We start from the raw sequence: 17,464 nt of genomic DNA, 5'->3' as shown, positions 1-17,464 counted from the left end.
CTTTTCTTTTCATCCTCTTCACATGGACTTTTGCAGTGCAAAAGTTTTTAATTTTGATTAAATCCAATTTACTGTTTTTCTTTTATGGATTATGCTTTTGGTGTCATACATAAGAACTCTTCCCCTAAGTCCTGAAGATTTTCTCCTATGTTTTCTTCCGCTTTTATAGTTTTACTTTTTACATTTAAATTTATGATATATTTTGATTATCATCAAAATAATGAGAGGTGTGAGATTAGGTCAAGATTCTCTTTTTTTCTTTCATTCCTTCCTCCCTCCCTCCCTCCCTTCCTTCCTATAGATATTCATTGCTCCAGCACCATTTGTTGAAAAGACTGTCCTTCCTCCATTTAATTGCTTTTGCACCATCGTCAAAAATCATTTGGCTGTTCTTGTGTAGGTCTGTTTCTGGCTTCTGTATTCTGTTTCATTGATCTGTGTGTCTTGTCCCCCTGCCAGTACCACACAATCTTGATTACTGTAGCTATACAGTAAATCGTGAAATAGGATAGTGAGGTACAATCCACTTTATTCTTTTTCAGAATTGTTTTAGCTATTTTAGCTTGTTTGCCCTTCCATATAAATTTTAGAATAATCTTATCTATATCTACAAGCTATCTTGCTGATGTTTTTACAGGAATTATATTGAACCTGTATATCACTTTGGGGGAGAATTGATATCTTTACTATGTTGAGTCTTCCAATTAATAACATGATATATTTCCTTATTTATTTAGGACTTTTTGATTTCTTTCAGCAATGTTTTATAGCTTTCAGCATACAAGTCCTATACATGTTTTGTTAGATTAACACCTAAGTATTGCATTAAAAAAAGTATAGCTTTATTGAGATCATTTTTTTGGATGATTGTCAGTGGTATTTTATTTTTAATTTTGGTTTCTATGTGTTTATTGCTGGTACATAGAAAAAGAATTGATTTTGTATATCAGTCTTATATTCTGCAACCTTGTTGAACTCATTCATTTTAGGAGTTCTTTTTTAGTAGGCTCTTTGGCATTTTCCATGTAGACAGTTATGCCATCTGCAGATAGGAGTAGTTTTATTTCTTCCTTTTCTATCTCCTGAGACTTTTCACATTTTTACCCTTCAATGGCAAGTGTGGGGAGATGGGACAAATGGGCTGAGTATGGTCTGTTGCCTGGTAGACTAATTTTTCTTTTTGCCGTCTCTTATTTTTATACCACTGCAGTTTCTTCACGTATAAAATGGGAATAATTATCCATTCATCCATTACAGATGGAAAAGCTATAAAGTATAGCTTTACGGAGATCATTGTTTGTTTGGATTTTTTTTTTTTAATTTATTTATTTATTTATTTATTTTTGGCTGTGTTGGGTCTTCGTTTCTGTGCGAGGGCTTTCTCTGGTTGTGGCAAGCGGGGGCCACTCTTCATCGCGGTGTGCGGGCCTCTCACTATCGCGGCCTCTCTCGTTGCGGAGCACAGGCTCCAGACGCGCAGGCTCAGTAATTGTGGCTCACGGGCCTAGTTGCTCCGCGGCATGTGGGATCTTCCCAGACCAGGGCTCGAACCCGTGTCCCCTGCATTGGCAGGCAGATTCTCAACCACTGCGCCACCAGGGAAGCCCCATTGTTTGGATTTTAAATGGTATTTTATTTTTAATTTTGTACTGGAGACAGTCCTTGGCGTGGATTTGAATGTGGAGAGCTCAGAGGAGTGTAGATATAGGCGAAGAATGTGCAGAGGCACAAAGGTGAAGAGAGTAGTGTACATCCTGGGGCTCCTGTTTCCTACAGCTCGTGGTAATTGAGATGCCAAATTACATCCCTAGTGTTCTTTGGGAGAAAAGTCCACCAGTGCCCATACCTGTTAATATCCTATCCAGGTAGAGGATCTGACAACAGGATCTGTGAAACAGGATGTGTAGATCCATAGAAAGATGCATCAAAGCTGTAATAACCTCCTCACTAATCCCTGGTTGCAGGGCTGCCGCATGCAGAGGTGCAGTTTATGCCCTGTATGAGCACCTGCAGAATTAATAGATGGGGGCTGACACCCAACTAGGCTCTGCCAGCAGAACTGGTCCAGGGCTGTTTCTACCCCGAGAAGCACCTTGTTCTAATTTGCCACAGGTGCCATGAGGCCTCAGAATCTGTCTCCTTTTGTTGCTTAATGGTGGTCACATATCATGGCTAAAAATTTAGTATCTTATTTGCTAAGTGACTTCCTTTAGCCATCTGTAGGAACTCTCATCATTTTGAAGACTGGCTCTGGGTCAGATGTGCAGAAATTCAGGAGGACATACTACCCTCTCTGTTTTATTTTTGCCTTCTGCTTTCCTTGCTGCCAGCTTTAGGTTAAAAGCTCAGAAGCCCTCCACTTCAGGTGAGGATACGGCAAGTAAACTGCTCAGCACCTACCTCGCTGGATGACCTGAAATGCACAGGTTCCTGGACCCCAACCCTGCTGCATCAGTGTCAGGCTCTTCCTGGCCCTTTGGGACCATCTTGCTACCCTTGTCCTGCTCCCCGCTGTCACTGCTGTTGCTCCTGAGCTCTTCTGGTCTCTGTTCCCTCATCCCAGTTGGTTTAATTCTGCAAATGGAGAGATTCATTAGAGAGAAGGAAAAGGAGGATTACAAGTGAAGAAGAGACAGGGAGGCTAATGGAGGGAGGACAGTTGGGAGTGACATAGCAGTAGAGGGCAAGGAAATAAAAATAAAAGCCACATTTGCACTTGTGGTGGGGGTGAGGGTGAAACAACCCAGAGTGAACATTTCAAGGGCGGTGGTGTCCCTGGCTCATCACCCGGCCCTCAGTAACAAGGTGACCTTCCTTCCTCAGGTGTCCTCATGACTTCTCTTGGGGACCATGTCCATGATCCTTTTTGCCTGTGTGGTTAGGGTGAGGGATGGACTGCCCCTCTCGGCCTCCACTGACTTTTACCACACCCAAGATTTTCTGGAATGCAGGAGACGGCTCAAGACTTTAGCCTTGCGACTGGCCCAGTATCCAGGTCGAGGTTCTGCAGAAGGACTTGCCTTCAGTATCCAGTAAGCAAGCATGTTCACTGTTCAAGAACATCTTAACCGCGTGCAGAGGTGACATTATGCTGATCACACTGTGTGTTAAAAGCAGGTCTCACATCAGACAGCAGTCCAAGGTTGTGTGTCTTTACAATAGAATCAAAGGGACTCAAGCACTGTTGCCCCAACTCCCACCTTTCTTTCTTTCTTTTTTTTTTTTTTTTTTGTAGTTAGTTTTTATTGGAGTATAGTTGCTTTACAATGTTCTGTTAGTTTCTACCGTACAGCAAAGTGAATCAGCTGGCAGAGCGGCCCTGAGCATCGGCAGGCCCTGGTCACCCAGTCTTCATGCCTTTAGTTTGGTAGTTTTTTCTGCATTAGGTGCAGGGGTGGAAAAAAGGTGAGTTAAAAGGAGATACTAGATTAAAAGGTCAGGAAAGGAAAAAGACGAGAGTGAGGAAGCCAAGAAAATAAGAAAAAAGACTTAGAGTTCTTGCCTTCAGTTTTTGCTTTTTTAATTTTTTCACTTTTTAAACAAATTTTAAAGTAAAAAATGTTTATATGACAGGAGCAGGGGAGTAAAAATGAGCATAAGTAGGTCCCTCTTCTCAAGGAACTCCAGGTCTAATGAGGGGACAAGAGAAATATATAACTGAATATAACACAGTGGGGCAAATGCTCCAGTGGAAGTAGGAATCAAGTGGTTACAGTAATCATGGTAATAAGAGCTAATATGATTGTTTTCCATGGGCCAGGCACTATTCTAAGTGCTGTATGGGCTTATGAGGTAGATAATGGTATTATACCTGTTTTACAGAGGAGGAAACTAAGGTTAAGCAGCTTACCTAAGGTTAGACTGGTAGTAAATGGTAGAGCCAGGATTGGAATGGAGGCAACCAGGCACCAAAGTCTGCTCCTCATGTGTTACGTCATTTCTTATTCTAGGGGTTAGAGTAAAAAGCCGTACTATGGAGGGATGGCGCAAGGCAGGTTTCGAAATCTCAAAATGGCTTGTTATAGATTTTCCATCATTGTTTTCCAGAATTTAGGCCTTCACTTACCAAGTTCTTTTTGTTCCCCTTGAATAGTAAATTTTTGATTGACCTGATAAGGTGGCATCCTTTCAGGGGAATTCAGTCTCAGAATTAGGAAAACAAAAGGAAAAGTCCAGGCCTAATTCCAGGCTTGGTGGTATTGTCAGGCGAGAAGGGTCGTGGCCTGAAGAGGGATCCAGATGGTAGGCATATGAAGCTGTCACCCTTGTGGTATGGGCTCTGGGTGCTCAGGAGCAAAAGCTGAGCTGCATCTGCCCACATCTGCAGCTCCTTTCTCTGGGTGCCTGGAACCACCTTCCTCGGTGGTCCCTTCCTCATTATGCTGTGATTATCTAACAGTCTATGCGGACTTTGTGCTGTACCTCAAATAGGAAACCTTTTCTCTGTTCAAACAAACAAACAAACAAAAAAACCTATCACTTCAAATGAAGTTCTGGGTACTTCAGTCATTTTTTGAAAAGTAGAATGTAAAATATTCTACTCATTTGTATTTTGACTTAAATAGTCACCATTATTTTCACAGAGGAAACTAAGGCTTTTGTTCCTTACAGGTGAGCGGTCCCATAGCTTAGTTAATAATAAGTTAGAGTGATCACACATTGTCAGTGGCAAATGCCACTATACATTTTAAAGGAAGTGTAAGAAAGGCACAGTCCCCGGCAGGTCTAGCTGAAGAGATGCAACAAGCAGCTCCAGGACTATTCAAGGCCCAGCAGATCCAGAGTTGAGGCAACGTGGCGTCTGGGTGCAGGATGCGAATACGTGGGTCTGTTCCCCGGTAACGCAGCTGACACTCTTTTGTTCCAGTTTCTCTTCTTCGAGGGATGTGGCCTGCATGGCTATCTGCTCCTACCAGTGTCCAGCGGCCATGGCCTTCTGCTTCCTGGAGACCCTGTGGTGGGAATTCACAGCTTCCTATGACACCACCTGCATTGGCCTAGCCTCCAGGCCATACGCCTTCCTCGAATTTGGTTCGTAACCCTCATTCGTATTGCTATTGTTCTCTCTTGCGGCATTGTATGTGTAGGATTTCCAGTTTGGATTTGGCTTTGACCATCAGGGAACACCACTGGAGGTGCTGTAACGTGTCACTGGAGAACAGCCTTGTACGATGAGATTTCACAGCAGTGGAAGGGGCCTGCAAGCGTGGAGGTTCAACACTCTGGCTTTTCATCTCTCCAGAGCCTGGGGCAGGGTGGAAGAATGGCGAAACCTGTATCTTATTCTGGAGCAGACGTCAGCAAACTGTGGGCCAAGGGTCTGTTTTTTGTAAATAAAGTGGAACGTAGCCGTGCTTATTCTATTACTAACGGGTTGTCTGTGGCTGCTTTTGCCCTTCCCTGGCAGAGGTGGGCTGTTGTGACGGACCATCTGGGGCCCATAAGCCTAAAACATTGACTCTCTGGCACTCTGAGAACACTGCCAACCCCTGCTCTAGAGCGGCGCTGCTCAAGGGTGGTACGTGGACCCATTCTTCCAGCATGAGGGACGTACAGAGAGTGAGAATAAAAGTTTAGAAATTCTTGCAGTAATTTGGCACTCCTGCGATATTTTCAGTTGTATTTTATCAAAGTATCTGTCTGCAACCATTTGGAAATAAGAAAAAACTGGTCCTTCATGCAGAGGTTTGAGGAGCACAGCTCTGCCAGAGGACACTCCTTTTCTAGGCCCTGCCAGAGAGGCCCTGTGGAGGCTCAGGGCTTTGGAACACAGCAGGGTAATTGTAGCGTATGCTATCAGTATCTGTCAGCTGTGATTCAAGTCATTTTGAGCTCCTGGAGAGGAGGAGTAGAGGTGGGAGTTGGGGGACATTCTCTGGTCTCGATGTAAATCGCCATGGTCCCTATGATGCTCTTGAACGAGGGGCTGGCAGCATTTGGTACTCAGGGTCAGGTGCAGGGCTGGCACCTCGAAGTGTGGCCACTTATGCTTCTGGCAGCTACTGCTCACATCCCCTCATGTGGTCTCTGGCTGGCCCATCAGTGATGGGCCCAGCACCCCCTTTTGGTGTCACCCAAAGGTGCTGGGGAGCTAGCTCCCTGATACTCGGGCCCCAGCCTGGTAGCCCTGTGACATAGACCATGAGTTCTGCCTGAGTCTCCCTGTGAGGATTGGTCCAACTGCCGCTCTCAGCCCCACTTCTTCTTCTGAAGGGCATGCTGTCCCCAGTCAGACCACAGCTGCAGCCTCCCTTGGCTGTTATATGATTGGCAGCTGGTAGACCTGTGTTCTTCTCTCCCCTCATCTCTGCATGCGCCTTCCTTCCAAAGCGGTGGGCTTGGTCTCACAGGAGACCCTTCCCAGCATCACGTTTATTCATTATTGAGTGCGAGTAGAATATAAGTAAAAGTATGTGGATATTAGAATTATACATGATTTTGCTTTGCCAATATGTATGAAACTTCACTTCAAATACTTATTAAAACTTGGTAATGGTTAATACTAATGTAAATAAAAGAATTGAAACCAGTACCTTTCAGATATGTAATCCTAGTTTGCACAACATAACTCACAATGTTCACACGCCTTTTCTTGGGATAATCAGGTCAAAAATGACTGTCCCCATTTTTCTATCTTAGAAATATTCTGTGAATGGCCCAGGATTGTACTATGAGTCGTGGCTGAGCTAAGACTCAAGCCTCTGTCCCCTGACTCCCTTGCCACTGAGGTTCTGATGGACAGACTGTCACGTTTTAATTATTCTGCTTTGAAGAGATTGATGAGACCAGTCCTGATATGTACTAATCATGTGTAGTTGACACTCTTCAGAGTCTGGCTGACTTATTAGCTTGCTTAGAAACGTAAACTTCATTGTGTACGTGTTGTCTTATAACATCCCTTGTAATGAAGACACTCAGCTTGGGTTGCTCTCTTTTCGCAGACAGCGTCATTCAGAACGTGAAGTGGCATTTTAACTATGTAAGTTCCACCCAGATGGAGAGCAGCTTAGAAAAAATTCAGGAGGAACTCAAGTTCCAGCCTCCAGTGCTTCTCACTCTGGAGGACGCAGATGTGGCTAACGGGGTGATGAACGGTCACCCACAGATGCACTTGGAGCCTGGTAAGTGGCCTGCTGCTCTCTGACGTTGATAAAGATGAGGTGAGATTATGTATTTCAAATGCACAGTGACGGTTTTAGTAGGAAGGTGTTTGGGTGGGGGGGGCAGTGTATAAAATACCTGGGGAAAAACATGGGCTGATCTTGTTCCAGGTGGCTGTTATAAAAAACTCAACTGTTGTGACCAGTGAGTCGATCTGAAGAGAGGCAACTCTTCTGACGAAATGCAGGAGGAGAGTGACTTGGCAGGTTGTTTCCTTAACCAGGGTGAAATCTGCACATTTAAATGGTGTAAAGGAGATTTCACTCTCTTTTGCTGGAAGTCACTTGTTGAACTGTACAGATTTGTACATTCTCTCTCTCTCTCTCCTCTTTTCCTTTGACAGTGAGTCCCTATCTCATCATTTAGTGACACATTGGGAATCTCCACTGAGAAGCCCCCGCTCCTTGATAGAGGGAGTGGAGGGCTATGGGGGTGAGAGTGGGCAGGGGCCAGAGCCAGGGCTTCTAGACCTCTCGCTCTCTGCTTCTCTGTGGGACCCGGGAACATCGCTCTATCCCTTTGGATTCCCGAGTCCTTATCTGAGGAATGAGGTGTTAATGGACGCCCACAGTGCCCTGGCGTCCGTCCGTGACTTAGTCTGGCATTAACACCAGTAGCCACTCAATGCCTAGCACATAGCAAAGCATGCATTTTTGCATTCCTTGTTTACAGTTACACACAATTAAACCAATCTTTAATTAAAGTTGATATTTATATTCTAAGAATTCTGTAATGGTGTAAAAGCTGAATCCTTCCCTGGAAGACAGAACCATCTACATTATAACAGTCTAATTACTTTGTTTTAACAGTTTTATACTAAACTCATTGCTTGAATTTTGAAAGTGGTGTATTAAAAATGTTCACATTTTTGGCTTAACTTTGTGTTTCGATTTGATCTGTTTCAACCAGTAAATTCCTGGATTGGCTCTTACGCCATTCAATAAGTTGTTGTAATTTATATTGGGATTGAACTTAACTTTTGTGGAAGGAAGACTGGGTAATCAGACCCCAAGCTTCTCCTTTGCCGTATCTGTAGACAGGGTAACTTTGTGATGTATGTTTTGTTTTATAAACACTTAGACAAGAGGAGAAAATCCAGAAAGTGTCAACTTGCCTATCTTTCTAGGATGTTTTACTGTGGTTTGACTCCCCCTATTGTTCCAAGACTAGAACCTTTACAGGTAGCATGCTCTGTTCTAACAGAAACTTTGAATTGCTCGGTGGAAACTCTAACACACTAACAATAGGCATCAGTTGGCTTGTGGCTAGATATTTGTGTGTGTGTATGCGTATGTGGGAAATGTAAGGACAAGAAAGGATGATTTAAAAGGAGCATAGCAAGAGAATGGGTGGGACACTATTTAATTGTGTGAACCAGAATCCGTTTCAGCAGTTACCTTTAAAGAGAGAATGATCATTTGTCCTAATTAGAGTTCCAGAAACAGCTTGTAGCTGAAATAATCAGTGTTCCCCTCCTCTTCCCAATGATTTTGGAATTAAAAAAATTGCATTTGCTGTGAATTGCTCCAGAAGCACGCATGACACTGAATGTTGTCCTTGTCAGAAAAAGAATGGAACATTTTACAAGCTGAGGGTTGAGCTGTGTAATAGAAATGCTTCAGGATTTGACAACCAATTTACAGCTAAAGCCATAAACTGCTTTAAATCAGGATTTCTCAACCTTAGCCCTATTGACATTTTGTACTGGAAATTCTTTGTTGTGAGGGCTGTCTTGTGCATTGTAGGACGTCTAGAAGCATTCATGGCCTCCACCCACTATAGATGCCAGTCGCAACCTGTCCCCAGTGGGGACAACCCAAAATGTCTCTAGACATTGATTGAGGGGCCATATCATCTCTGGTTGAGAAGCACTGTTTTAAATAGAAAGGAAATGAAGCACTTGAAAAATCTGTGCTTGCTCAGAGAAGGGGCCTCTTTCTGGAAGAAATTCACCTTGGATTCCCAGATCCATTCTGTCCTTCATTTCTTGCCTTTTCCCCCTCTAACTACAGCTGCCTTTTAAATTAATATGTTTGCAGTTGTGTGTTTAACGTAATAAACCTTTTCATTAGCAGAGGTCTAGTGGATGTCTTTATTTTTCCTTCATATGGAAATTGTTTTCACTAGACACTTCTCGTTTTTCATTGTGAAGCTCCTAATTTCCGAATGGAACCTGTGACAGCCCTGGGCATCCTCTCTCTTATTCTCAACATCATGTGCGCTGCTCTGAACCTCATTCGTGGAATTCACCTCGCAGAACATTCTTTACAGGTAACCTTTTCTATACCTTTTAAATCAAAAGACACATGATGGAAGAAACGGATGGGGATCCATATTATTTATAAGGTTATTATGTACTACATTTTTAAAAATTGAAGTAAAATTTTTACTTCTCGTTTTATTCTTTGTCGTAAGTTGAGCAAATATGAAGCTTGCTCTTTTGTATCTGTTTTCCTAAGACGCCCAAGGGCCCTGCTGGGATATTGGTGAGAAATGGAAAACTTGCTTCAAGGACATCAGGCCTCCCCATGGACCCGGGGACTCCAGGAGTCACTGCGGGGGGCTGGATTGTTCATCCAGGGCAAAAGTTTGATGCTCAGACTTTAACGTTCAGGCCCTTTTTTCCCCTGGGGAGAGTGGCCTCATAGTCTGATTTATATCTTTCAGATACCAGCTTCCTGGTGTCTTTGTCAAAAGAACTGTATCACTGCGAAGTTGCTTCGCCAGCCTGCTCATCTCAAAGCACGTTTCTACTTCAGTGCTTTTTAAATATTATCTTTAAATTTTGAAGTATTTCCAACACTTTAAAAAATAGTATGGAACCACTATGAACATGAACAGATAGATGTTACTTTTAAAAACAAGAGCCGTAACGCTCACACCGAGGCATGTGGTGGCCAAAGCCTGAAGCGCAGCTTAGACTGAATCTCAGGTGGCTTATGGGGACCGAAGTGTTTGGGGAACAGCAGCAGGCCTGGGCCACGAGTGGTGGCTGGCTGTTTCCACACCCCGTCTCTGGCCAGTGTGTGGTATGGTTCCCACTCTTACTGTTTACGACGACTCATAAGCAGATGCTTACCGAGTGTCTGTATGCACTAGAACAGGCGTTCGTTGGTCAAGACATAGTCCCTGAGTTGGGGCACATAGCAGAGTGCGGCAACATCACTAAGGAGGTGGCAGTCCCGGGGGGGTGGGAGGAGTTGGGGAAAGTTTAGCACTTACGGATGAGTTGGATTCTGAGAGGTGGCAGGGCTGGGGGTGGGGGCATTCCGGGTTGAGGGCTCAGCACACATGCGTGGGGACTGGAGGACGCTTGGTGTGTCCAGGCCACTCAAGGATTTCACGTCACCCCCGGTGCGATGCGTGAACGGGGGCTTATTTCTCACCCAGCCAGGGATTTTGTACCGTCAACCATACCAGACCCAACGCGGAGTAAAGCACTTCACGTCGTAGTGTTTTGTGTCCTCTAAATATTCCTTTCCTTGTGTTCCTCATATCTGTCTTAGGTTGCACAAGAAGAAATTGGAAGTATTCTGGCTTTTCTTATTCCTTTTGTAGCCTGCATTTTCCAGGTGGGTGAAACGTTGATGTTTTAGTGAGTGCGTTAAACCCATGGCCTTATTTTGTTCTGTTGGAACTATCAACAAGTTTCTAGATCCTGCTTTTGTTCCACCAAGGCCTTGGTTCAAATCATGGATATAGTACCAGCCCTTAGTGGAAGGACTCTCCACCCATCCTGCCCAATCCTCTCATTGTACAGAGAAAAGACCTTTGGGCTCAGAAAGGGAAAGCCACTTGCCCTAGGCCTCAGGGCCTTTGACAGTGCAGGACAGAAGCCAGGAATTTGAACTGGGCTCCCAAGAAGCGAGGGATGAAACTGCAGTGGGGGTTGGGTTGGGCCTGACCAGTATGAGGCAGGGTCCTGCCTCGTGCTTATTGTCGGGGCGTCCAAGTATGGAAATGTCCTTCTGCAGAAGTGACACCTATGTCTATGTGTTTCTTTTCAAACACAGGACTAGGTTAAAAAATTTGTTGTTTTTAATAGTAATACCATCTGAGTCAAATCTGTCCTTAGGAAATGAAACAAAAACTATAACACTAACTCGAGCCCTTTGATTCTTAGTTATTTTCAAATAAGCTGTGTACTTAAGGAGTGGGGTAAAAAGGAGCTTTTGAATCCCCTATAGGCAGAGTTAATTCTAGTAAAAACCTGACTTTCTTTCCTCATCCTCCACATGGACCAGGATTTTAGTACCTTTTCTGCATGTTTGAGCTTCTTCTTCTTCTTTTTTTTTTTAAATTGAAAGTTCTGTTCTCAGGGCACTTCCTCTCTCTCCTGCATACATCCTAGATGGCCTGTTTTTAAGAATTACCTGATTGTGCAAAAAGAAATTTTCATCCCAAGATTGAAAATGCACTCATTTTTTTAGAAAACAAGTCTCCAAGACCTTGGGTGTTGCCAGGAGGAGTTTCCTGGAGCCTGCATTTCAGGGCTGCAGGTATCTTACAGTTCCACCTTCATCCCCTCAACTGCAGTCTTACCTGGAGAGCTCTTTTGATGGGAACTCTCTCCCTCCCCCCCCCTGAGCTTTTGTCAGATTGTTCTGTGTTTTGAGAATGTGTCTTTTTAAAAAAAAAAACAAAAAACACCCCAACATTGAACCAAAAAACGATTTCCACCTTTTGCAGAACGAGAATGGCCTCTTTCTGTGTGATAGCCCTACAGGAAATATCAGTCACTCTCCCTGCTATAAGACCTTTCCCTGAGTCAGAGATGCTTTTTTTTTCTGTCTTTTTTTTTTTTTTTTTAGTCTGTGCCACTCGGCATGTGGGATCTTAGTTCCCCGACCAGGGATCAAACCCGTGCGCCCTGCAGTGGAAGCGTGGAGTCTTAACCACTGGACCGCCAGGGAAGTCCTCAGAGATGCTTTGGAAGACATAACAAGGAGGCTGTCTAGGGAACAGTGGTCCCCTATGCAGTTGTAACTCAGGAAAAGCTAAAAGAGTAAAAGCACGGCTTCTCTCAGCAGCTTTCTCACCTGTTATGACCCCCCTGAAGGAAAATTCATTTGGAGGCCTGTCGACCTTGTTAGGGTATTCTGGCCTGGCTGTCTACCCCTGACCTGCGCCTCTTCTCTCTCTACAGCACAGCCTGGGCATTTCTGTCTGTCTTTCTTGAATTCTTTCAAGAGTGCTGTGTTCTAGTTCCTCCTGTGATGTCTTTTTCACTTTTCTTATCTCTTCCAAATCCCCACTTTCATCCAGTGATTAACAGCAGCTGATCCAGGGAGTCCAAGCTCCACTGTAACGAATTCAGTTTAATAAGCTACTGTGTATGAAGTGACACTGCGTGGCAGGTACGATAAGTGAATCCTGCGTCTGACCTTGGCCATTTCGTTATCTCTGATGGGACTTCCTCTTCTGGTGTCATTTCAGTGTTATTTGTACCTGTTCTACAGTCCAGCCAGGACGATGAAGGTGGTGCTGATGCTGCTTTTTATTTGCCTGGGCAACATGTACCTGCATGGGCTGAGGAACCTCTGGCAAATCCTCTTCCACATAGGAGTGGCTTTCCTGTCTTCCTATCAGATCCTGACGAGGCAGCCTCAGGAGAAGCAGTCTGACTGTGGAGTGTGAGGATGACGTCATGGGCTGAACAGATCCTTTGATTTTCTTATGAGGGTCATGGGTGTTCCCCTTTTTGCTTCTCGACTTCACCTTAAGTTTCCATCCTTGAAGTTCCTTTCAACCAAAGCGGATTGATCCCGAGAGCTGAGACTTTTCATAGGTGCAGTTGAAAGCATGAGATTGCTTGACATCAAGTCCGAGTTTTGTGCTGAGGGTTACTGCAGCATCTCCAGTTCAGCACGTTTATCTCGGACAGCAGAATCTGGGGGCTTATTCAGAAAGAGCATTATTGGAAGACCAAAATGGAATTATTTTGGTCTTTTAAATTGAGTGATGCAATAAACCACTAGATTCAATAATAGTAGTTTAAAGTAATTGGCAGTTGTCTCTGAGGAACCACTTAAAAATCTGTATCAGCTTTTCAGTGTAAATGTGACTTGGTTAGTTTTTTTTTTGAGGGCCAGAAGAGGGTGAATTTAAAACTTTAAAAAGTGGTTTATAACTATAAGATGGATAAATTTTGTTTACATTTTTTGATAACTTAGGTCTGATATGATACCTTTAGAATATTTAAATATATTTTAGGTATAAGTTGAACATGTCTTCACTTAGGGTAAGGACAAACTTAAGCTGAGAAAATGGTTAAGAAAGCTGAATTTATTAAATTTATATATAACCTTTTATGGTAGTGGGATTGTAGGGATATAGAAATGTTTTATATTTATTTGCAGGGTATATCTGAATATTTTTAAAATTGAGTAACCAGCGCTACCGGATCATTAACTTATAAGCATGAGCAGAAATGAGTATATCAGGATTCCTTGCAGTTGGCCACAAACTAGAGTAGGCAAGTCACACATATTCATACGGTGGCACTTTACAGTCACAGGTGGGAGAGGCTGCTGTCATCAGCCTTTTAGGTGGCGGCCGAATACCTGTCACTTTAATCATGTCATTTGATACTTGACCCTGTGTACTTGTTCTCAGAAGATCTCCCAAATTAATTACTCCTCCTCAGCTTTCCCAATCATCTTCATTAGATTAAGGGCCTCATTTTTTTATGAACAAGAGTTAAGTGTGTGTTAACTTTTTTAGAGCTTTATAGCTTATAAAGTTTTATAATTAACCCTGTGCTCTGAAAAGTTACTTTTCTTTCTCTCATTGTCAAAATACTGACTGATTGTAATTTTCCAAAATTTAGATCTGAATATGATCCCTCAGGTCTCTAGAAATTTCAGACTGGGTTGCCCAGTACCATTCAGGAGGCCATTTTGGAAGTTTGCCCTTTGGATTGTTCTTCATAGAAGTCCGGAATCTGAATAGCTCCACCACAATTGCATAGAATACTTTGGGTTGTATTATGTGATCTTGATAAATTAAAAAATCCTATTTTGGTAGTTTTTAATAGTCAAAAACTGTTGCAAGGGTTATTGAGCAGATGGGGAAAGCAAGGATGTCATTTTAGGGAATTCAGTTGTACTTGGTCATTACTGGTGGTGAATTGTTATTGAGCTACCTTGGTGTCACTTAAAAGTCCATGTGACTATGAACTGTGTTGGGAAAATGTTGCCATGGTAATTTTATTTTCTTATAATAGAATTTCCTATTTTTAATCAAACAAAGTATCTGGATATGAAAGTTATGCTGGCAACATCCTCAGATGTAAACTTCAGAGTTGTCTTTCCACTGATTTTGCATCTGCATAATTTTCCGCATAGCCAGCAGGTGAATTTTCAGGCTTTCCGGGACATAATTTTGAAGAGATGGTGAAACAGAATGGGAAGCTAAGGAGGGGAGACAAATCTTTTTATATTAGAAGCACACACACAAAGCTTTAAAAGTTGATTAGAACTTTAAAAGCTTTAAAAGTTTGATTAGCTTACCCGATGTATTGTTTTCTTTTTGAGCCTGTGGGCTCTTGGTGTTGCCATGTAACCCTGTACCCCAGATGGTCTGGGGTCTGAGCCTGTGATCCACATTCAGCAAGTAGTGAAGAACAGTCCTTGCAGAGGAGACCTTCCTGGTGAATGCCTCCTGCCCTAGTGGAGAGGTTATTCACACCTGGTTGAATGTGGTCTGAATCCGTTAACATCTATATGGGGTTTGAGATTTACTTTTGCAAACAAAAGGGAAAAGATGCAGTCGACAAACGCTGCAAAATAATGACCACATAAACATCATTTAACTGAAATCCAGCTAAGAGCAGTCTCAGTTCACTGGTGGTAGAAGCTAATGATAGGAAAGGCGTTCTGGAGATTTTATCCAAGGGAAATCCCAGGCTCAGGGGTTGACTTGGTTCAGGCCTGGAGTTTTGTAGCCCTGTGTCATCCTTGATGCTAGAAAGTTGACCCCCACGTTACTCTCAGTCCACCACACACCTCTGTTTTAGCTGTTCTAGCACCTTGATTTTCTCAGACGTTAACCAATCTCACAGGGCTGGATCCTGGGATAGATGAAATAACGTTGGAAAAACCTTAAAAGTGCCTTCGGGTGTCAGATGTGGCAAGACCTTGAGCAGCAGTGTGTGAAGTGTCCCATCTGCTGTATCTGGGCGGGGATGTGGCTCAGTGCTCTCTGGCAGGGGCCAAGTCCGAGAGTTCCCAGTCCGCAAGTGTGCTAGTGTGGGAACCACATAGGCTCTGCTTTTCTTTCCCCAGGCTAGCCTGAGTGTGACGAGGACCATGCCTGGGTTTCCTGTCCTGGGCGGGGGCAGTCAGGCGTATATTTGGGTGGGATTTCCTCTCGGTACTAGAGGCCTCACTGCCCTCAGCGGGAGGAAGGTGACCATAGGCTCCTGGTTTTGCTTCTCCAGCTGGCACTCCTTTTATCTGTGAATCAAGGCCCAATGTTTTAAAGCTCTTCAAGGGGTGGGAAAAAGGGTATTAGAAGGAGAGCTGAAATTAGAACTTTTAGCATCATTGCTACCAACCCCCCCTTGAGCTCCCTGTTCTTTTCCTAGGTGCCCCCGTTCAGGTCTCCCCTGCCTCTTTCCACTTCTGCCCCCCACATTCCAGTCCTGGGGACCGAGGCTGAAACTGGAATCTCTGGAGGGACGGGGAAGCCACCTTTCATCTTAACGGATAGGGCGGGTCCAGGAGATTCAGAGAGGGCGTGCATGGCCCCAAAGCCCAGCCCTCTTCCCTGTGCACCCCCAGGCACACAGCAAGGCTGGCTGTTTGTGGCCCAGGAAGCAGGGCTAGATGAGAAGCGGAGCTGGGGGCTGGCTGGCTGCTGGAAGACAGCAGCTGCCCTTGGCACATGGGGGCTGCACGCCACACCTTCATCCAGGGCTGCCGTCTGTTGTTCCTTGAAGGAGTTGGCTGCTCGTTACATGAAGGAGAGGTGGCCCTCAGAAAACAGTGCAGTGCAGGTGAGGACCGGTGGGGAGGGAGGGTTTACGGTGACCAGATGAGTGCACAGACCCCTGCCCCGATGTCGCTCACATTCCAAGTGATTCTACACAGAATCCTGCCCAGGTACGGGGAAACCCTATCTGTGCACTGTGAGTGTTAATAATGGTGGAAGAAGAGAGAGTAGATGTGCCCTGGAGAGATGGGGTGGGAAGGAGCTCCCTGTCAGCTGGCCCGAGGCCTGGAGGTCGGCGTGGCTCTCCCACTTGGTCCAGCCCCACAGTGGGTGAGTCGCAGCCCGTTGGCCGGGTATCCTCTGGAAAACGGTGGTAACGTCAGCCGGCTCCCCTGGCGAGCTATCAGGAGGGTAGAAGCAGTAGTGGAGGGGATGCTGGGTGAATCCATTGTTCATGTGCAGGAGGAGAAAGGCTTTGAGTTGGTTCACCCAACAGGCGGAGGTCCTGCAGGCTTCAGGCAGTGCAGCTCGGCACAGCTGTGTCTTCTGGCCTTTACAAAAAAAGGCCTCATGCTTTCATTCCAGACAGGTAGCAGCCTCTCTTCCTCCCCCTGGACCTGCCTCCTGCCTTCCAGGCACGGAGCCTTTGGTTCCAGTGGCATTGGGTCCTCCAGGATCCAGGGAGGCTGGTTGGACCAAACCTCATGGCCTGTTTCTGACCCAGATGAGGAGAGCTGATTCTCCCTTCTGGGAGCAGTGATGTCAAACTTCTGTTGCTGGGGAAACGTCATTGGCAGAGAACCTGTGGAAAAAGACTTGTCAGTAAAATCTGGGAATGGCCGGATATGGAAACATCTGCCCATGTGTACCGATGGCAGAGCTGTTGCCCACAAGCGCCTTTCATTTAGGGTAAAATTATCAAATCCAGTCTCTTCCTCTACCCTGTGCTTGGTACATATGACCTTCTTTAACCCTTATACTTACATGATTCTGGGTTGTTTCAGAAGTGTTATTTAATGAATGATTCATATAATGTGGCCCCAGGATTCCATTTTGTTTAGTGGACTTTTTTACTAAGAGCATTAAAGATTGAGGCTGATTTAGCCAGAGAAAACAATTTCCTTCATGTATTCATTTTGAATGCTTGCTGCCCATGTTATACAAGCTTCTTACTGTTTTCATGTAATAACAAAGGTCTATTTTGAGTAAACGATGAGTGCATTTTAACAAACTTTCACACAGTAGTAAAGCCTAAACTTGTGTTAATGTTGGTAACGAATGTCGTATAGCCGTTTATATACTATGTATATATAAATTAAACGAGGTGGCCTCAGAAGTGGGAGGAGAGTAAATCTAAGGTGCTTATCAA

The 17,464-nt window shown here is 44.4% G+C and overlaps 1 protein-coding gene across 3 annotated transcripts in view; it reads left to right on the top strand.

Annotated features, from left to right (window-relative positions):
* Positions 1 to 17,464, top strand: part of SEC22C (SEC22 homolog C, vesicle trafficking protein) — a 25,614-nt gene extending 8,150 nt beyond the window's left edge. Inside the window, exons 2-9 of one of the 3 annotated variants that reach the window (XM_082348722.1) lie at positions 2,824 to 3,032; positions 4,868 to 5,031; positions 5,121 to 5,318; positions 6,942 to 7,121; positions 9,314 to 9,432; positions 10,668 to 10,733; positions 11,592 to 11,660; positions 12,598 to 17,464. In XM_082348722.1, the coding sequence (XP_082204848.1) occupies positions 2,851 to 3,032; positions 4,868 to 5,031; positions 5,121 to 5,318; positions 6,942 to 7,121; positions 9,314 to 9,432; positions 10,668 to 10,733; positions 11,592 to 11,660; positions 12,598 to 12,798 (1,179 nt within the window). In that variant the 5' untranslated portion in view covers positions 2,824 to 2,850 and the 3' untranslated portion in view covers positions 12,799 to 17,464. The remainder of the gene's footprint in view (positions 1 to 2,823; positions 3,033 to 4,867; positions 5,032 to 5,120; positions 5,319 to 6,941; positions 7,122 to 9,313; positions 9,433 to 10,667; positions 10,734 to 11,591; positions 11,661 to 12,597) is intronic. The other 2 variants (XM_082348723.1, XM_082348724.1) reach the window with 2 other exon arrangements.

Source organism: Balaenoptera borealis, assembly GCF_965194805.1.
Source record: "Balaenoptera borealis genome assembly, chromosome: 12".
Classification (NCBI taxonomy): domain Eukaryota; kingdom Metazoa; phylum Chordata; class Mammalia; order Artiodactyla; family Balaenopteridae; genus Balaenoptera; species Balaenoptera borealis.
Note: the sequence above shows the minus strand (reverse complement) of the source record. Positions and strands in the feature narration are given on the sequence as shown.